This window comes from Wyeomyia smithii, chromosome 3, assembly GCF_029784165.1.
Source record: "Wyeomyia smithii strain HCP4-BCI-WySm-NY-G18 chromosome 3, ASM2978416v1, whole genome shotgun sequence".
Taxonomy (NCBI): Eukaryota; Metazoa; Arthropoda; class Insecta; order Diptera; family Culicidae; genus Wyeomyia; species Wyeomyia smithii.
In genome coordinates, this window is record NC_073696.1 from 81,680,664 (window position 1) to 81,686,421 (window position 5,758).

At 37.2% G+C, this 5,758-nt stretch overlaps 1 protein-coding gene across 2 annotated transcripts; it reads right to left on the bottom strand.

Annotated features, from left to right (window-relative positions):
• Nucleotides 1–2,071: 2,071 nt before the first annotated feature.
• On the bottom strand, nt 2,072–3,454 carry LOC129731913 (cytochrome c oxidase subunit 4 isoform 1, mitochondrial-like). 2 transcript variants are annotated; one of them, XM_055692289.1, is made up of 3 exons: nt 3,304–3,454; nt 2,610–2,833; nt 2,072–2,546 (listed from the first exon to the last, which is right to left on the bottom strand). In XM_055692289.1, the coding sequence occupies exons 2-3, from the start codon at nt 2,814–2,816 to the stop codon at nt 2,220–2,222; spliced, it is 534 nt and encodes a 177-aa protein (XP_055548264.1). In that variant the 5' UTR covers nt 2,817–2,833; nt 3,304–3,454; the 3' UTR covers nt 2,072–2,219. The 2 variants fall into 2 exon arrangements, with proteins under 2 accessions (XP_055548264.1, XP_055548265.1); XM_055692290.1 differs by lacking the exon at nt 3,304–3,454 and adding an exon at nt 2,893–2,987.
• Nucleotides 3,455–5,758: the final 2,304 nt, after the last annotated feature.

Here is a 5,758-nt window from a genome sequence, read left to right on the forward strand (position 1 = left end):
GGACAAAGATTTCAAAAATAAACGCTTTTTTGGTTTAAATACCGAAAATTTGTTATATTGCATTTTGGTCTTTGGACTGACAACCACCATATTCAATCAAAATTCGCACGTTTTGGGACGGTTCTCTACGTTCTTTTTTTAACTCAATTTAGTCTTTTTTACGCGGTTCCATACAAATTTGGAACGTATCCCCGCGTAAAGATACCTGACTATGTTTACTATACTTTAAATTTCAAATACAGTATTGTTGCGCTTAAAATGGAACACCAACATTACAATGTTACTAATAATTAAGACAAATGTTACGTTACATTTTGATTACCTTGAAATGTGCATAATTAATAACAATCGCAACGTAACAATTACATAACCAAACGGATATTTCGTTACATTACAAGTAAAGCATTTTTATTACATTGCATGTACGTTAAATACTGTTACATAACAATGTTACAATTTTTTTAGTAACAGTTATGTTGTAATTAGATAACTTTGTAACGTAACAATGCTACTTCTGTGTTACAGAACAGCAACATTGTGTTACATTCAATGTTGACCGGGTTCTACTCATAACTCTGGATTTTTTTTGGAAATTTTTAAACGGGATTACGTGGGATGAAACTTAACAATGTTTGGCATCGTTTGCCATCAAAAACTCAGATATGCAAAATTTTGAGATGTGCCAGTGTTGCACGAAACCGACGCTTTTTTTTTGTAAGATTTGGACCACTGCGACCATTGTTTTGATCTTTTGTGGTATGCCTCTTCTTTAGTCCAGGTACTTGTGGCAGACATATCACTATTAATAGAAGAGATCGTCCTTGTCATATCGCCCCCTTTCTCCCAATTTGGCACTGAATTTCGTATGAAATGTATTAGGGGTCATTCATCAAATTACGTAAGGGGTTAGGGTGGGAGGGGGATGGACGACGCCTTACCTCATTAGAATTTTCAGACCAGACCTCGAAAGGCTAGTTCCTTTTCCAAAGGCTCTTATTCTGCGCTGTATTAATGCACTGCATTGGCAGAGCAAATGTTCTGCGGTTTCAGATTCGTCATCTAACTGACCAATTTGTTCTCGGTGATGCTTACTTGGACAATGTCCGGGTGAACATACCTGTTATTGTGCTCAATTCCTTTTTGTTTAAACTAAGCAGTTGCTGGGTTTTTTCACGTTTGGTGTTATAAAGCGTTTCGACTGGCGTAGCCCTTCAGAGCATATCCATTCTCTCGTATTGTCCGATGTTCCCAGGTTTTCAACGCTGATTTTAAGGCGCTTGATGACACCTCGCAGAATGGTTCTGGGCCTATGAAATCGGAGCATGACCCCTGTCTGGCTAACGTATCGGCTTTTTCATTACCTTCCACTCCACAATGACCCGGAGCCCAGAATAACTCGACTTGGTTTCATTCTGCCAGTTGTTTTAGTGAAAGGATGCACTCCCATACCACTTTAGAGGTACATGTGAAGGCTTTCAATGCGTTTAGTGCTGCTTGGCTATTGGAGAAAATGCACCGACGATATATAGGTACTCATTTACAAGAGCAAGAGACTGACCAGTATAAACCACATTTAAACATATTTATATACATATATACACATACCTAAACTCACAATTATATATAATATATGCACATCTACATCAACACATACATAGGGTCTACTAAAGATGCTTCAACGAGCAGCTCGTCTCATTTGAAATACGCGAAGTTTACTCGACTTCTGTAATAGGACCCATATTCACACCCATATATACATAAATACACCCGCTTAAACTTATCCTGATTTTCTCATATCGGTTAGTTGATTGAAAAGACTCAATTTGATTTTTTTTTTCAGCTAAAACATATGCTCGGGCTTTTTATGATTGTTTTTATAATCGAAATGATAATTGTGTTTATAATGTATTATTTTTTTAAAATAAAATAATAGAGTAGAAACAAGCTGATTTTCATTTAATTTGAAAATGCAAGTCACTAATTGCTCGATAGACGGAATTAAACATTATGTGGCGAGTCTAGTCAGTATAGGCCTGTTCCTAATGTCAAAGCTATTTTCAATTAAAGTCAATTTACATCTGAAGAAATTAAGTTTATTAGTTTCGTCATTTAATAGCCAATTCTAAAACGGATTCGAGCCGAATTCCGTTCCCCAGTTGCCAGCATCGCCGGACAATTATAGTACACAGTTACCAACTAATACTCTGCAGAGCAAGTGTTTACTTCCACTTGTTGTTCTCGTAGTCCCACTTGGACGAAAGCCCATTGATATTGCCGACGCCAAGGTCAAGCATACGCTTGAGCTGAGCCTTCTGGTGCTCGTCGTCGAAGGTGACCGGAATATCGTCGTAAACAAACGCCTTCAACATTAGCATAGTGGCAATGCTCATCGAAATTACTATCAGACTAAACCCGAGGCACATCTTCCACTCTCCGGTTGGATACTTCATTTCGGAGAAAGTTTGACAGAATGATGCCCGGTATAAAGCTTTTTTCTCCTGAATGGAGAGCTTCTTCCAGTCGCCCTTCTCCTTTTCACGGAGAGCCTGGAAATGAAATTCTGTTTGAATATACATGAGTCATCCCTGTGAAAATGTGTATGAGCTTACCAAAACATCGGGCGTTGGTTCCTTGAAACGGATTGGTGGCATCGGGTAATCTACACGATCAGCGTAAACCGGCAAACCATTCCAGCCGTAACCGACGATTTCACGCTTGCCTATTTTCTGTACAATGAGATCATGCGTCTGCCGGACACCGACCTTGGTGCGGAGGGCATTCCGCAGCACAACCTGTGCCAGGGAGACGTTGGCCATCCTGATTAACTATGCCTCTGAATGAATAAAGAAAAATAAAATAGTTACAAACGCGTTTATACTATCAGCAGCTTACACAGAACATCTCCCTCTAAACGAAATTTATCTTTATTGATTCAATTGATTACAGCACAAGCGAGTACACATTCTGAGGATAATAGAAGTTACTGTTATGTAATCTGAAAAGTATTTTCTCGCCTGTTGAATTTAACAAAATGTAAAAAGAATACAACTTAGAAGTACTTTTAGGCAAAATCTATTCATGAACAACTGATATTTATTCACATTTTCCTATAAAAAAGTAAAATACAAAAAATTTCTAACCCTAAAATAACAAAATTATATATGGCTTTGTTTCTATACTACATCACTAGTAATAAGACGGGAATTGCGCAGGTCCTTGAAAAATTATCTTTAACGTTAACAAAAGGTTTTTTACGTTTAAATTTGGAATATTATTCAAAATTATGACCAGATCGGTACTCACCTGCAGAAAACTTGACAGAATAGAAATTACAAAAAAGATTTACACTACCACGGGGTAAACGACGGTACAAATCGGCGAGCGAGAACAGAGCAAAGTTGAGTGAGAGAATCAAACAAGAGAATGTCAAAAAAGATCGATAATCAAAGACAAGAAATCAAGGTATCTTACTACGCCACAATATAGTTTTTGTCTACACGGCAAGCTCAAGAGGAAGGTAAGATTTACGACAGATACATCAGTTTCGTTGCCCTCTTTCTTTCCCGCCGGAGAGCCGCGTAACATTTTCAAATAACATTCGTGTTAACGGTGTTGTATTTGTGGCATTTTTGCATGCGAAAAAGAAGGAAAGAAATATTTTTCGTCATCACACGCGTTTTGACAATTACATACACTGTAAAAATCGACACGTTACTGCGAAGTGGATTCCATTTACATCTGTGCTAATTCGGGTTATTCGCGTTGAAAAAGATTTTGAAGGCTGTTCGCACCTACGTGAACTCTCATATGCAATTGTCAAAATGTACGTGATGACAAAAGCAAAAATATTTCCTTCCTTCTTTTTCGCATGCAAAAACCAAACAAATATCAGCAACACCGTCAACGCGAATAGAGCTCTCCAAGCGAAAACACACAAACACTACGACACGGCCCGCTTCACACTGTATATTGAAATTTGTGAGAGTGTGAATCAAACTCGGTAGTTTTTTATGCTCTCTTTCAGATGACAGTTCTCGCAGGTGACAAAAAATTCTTACAGCTAACAAAAAATAAATCGCAAACATCGCACTAATACAAACGCACCTGGAGAACTCTATAGATGAAACATTTCATATCTACGTGGAATAAATTTACGTTTCAGTTTTTATCACAAAATCAAGTGTTCTACACTTCAATTTGTTACGTCATGCATCCCGAAATCAATCTTTTCACACTCAGATTTCAAAGTTCACACACGTCAAATGCCAAAACACGTTAAAATATCGTGGATTCCAATAAAAATCGATATGGGTCGACATAACAGAATGATTAGGTCCGTTTATTGACATTCATATGTAAAGAGCATTAGGGATTAGCGTGCGATTTATTTCCAGTGTATGAGAGTTCGCGTGAATGGGAACCAGGGATGCCATCAGGTCATTTTTTAAATGTCTTCACGTTCCGAGAAAAAATGTCTTCCAACTCGAGATTAGGGATGGGAAACCTATCGATAATTATAGATAGTATCGATAGTTGCCGGCTATCGATAGAATCGTCAGGCTTTCAGTACGGATGGGCGATACTGTCTGAAGTATCGATACCTGAGTACTCGAATACTTTGGCACAAAACGATACCAAGTATCGTGGTACCGGTATAGAAAGTATCGATGCTAAAATACTGGATGCTTTTAGTCGAAGTATCAATACCGTTGGTATTGATACTGGTATCGCCTATCCCCATTAGAAGGCATCGGTGGTTTCGGTATCGTTTCAAAGTATCGTTGGCAAAGTATCGATACCGGTACTCATTTCTCGCGGTGAGTTTCGATGCCAAAATACTCGATAGCGGGACCTCTAGTATCGATACCGCTGGTATCGATGCTACTATCGCCCAACCCTAGCTTTCAGCGTTATCGATACACTGAAAAAACTGCGCACGCTCCATCCAAGTGTTTAATCAATTGGATATTAAAATGACTCCGCATTGTTATTAGAAGAATTTTTTTTATCAAACTCAATCATTTTTCACTTTCGTTTCAAGTTGTCGCACACATCAACTTACATCCATGAGCCGCACTTCTTTTACGTATGATTACAACATCCCTTTCAAGTGAATTACACTTAAATCTGCCCCACTGTTTCATCACAGTGATTATCATGTGCGAAACACTTTCAGGTGATTTGTTTTGTTTTTATATGTCAAATGAAGTGCCGTTTGTGCTGAAAAGTAGAAAAATGGCGAAAGATGAAAAGTGAGCGAGTGTCATACGGCTTAGAAGTTCGACGATTTTCCGGACTACATCTGTAAGTTTTTGCAAGGTAAGTGATTTATGTCACGTAAAAAAAATCGAATTCTAATTTTATTTCGTTCTTCCAGCACAAGATTACAGAGATTCTGATGAAAGCATCTTTACGCTTGAGGCAAGTATTTGTTTACTAATTAAATTCAATTAATTAAATTCTTTGTTTGCTTACAGGCTTCTTCAACAGAGAAGTAAAGATTATAGTAAAAATTAAATTTTAAGTTTTATAAATAAAATAAAGGTTATTTAATATGCAATCACTTCCATGTAAAACTATTTTCATTTTAAAATCGAATAAAAACCATTCTAAGCTCAGTAAACATTCATTTAAGATTCAAAATCCAAATAAAATAAATAAATCATAACACGATAATTGAAAGTGTTTTCCTTTTGAAAATGAAGTGCTGCACGATAAATAATTCTAAAGTGTTTCGCATATGAAATCTATATGTTTT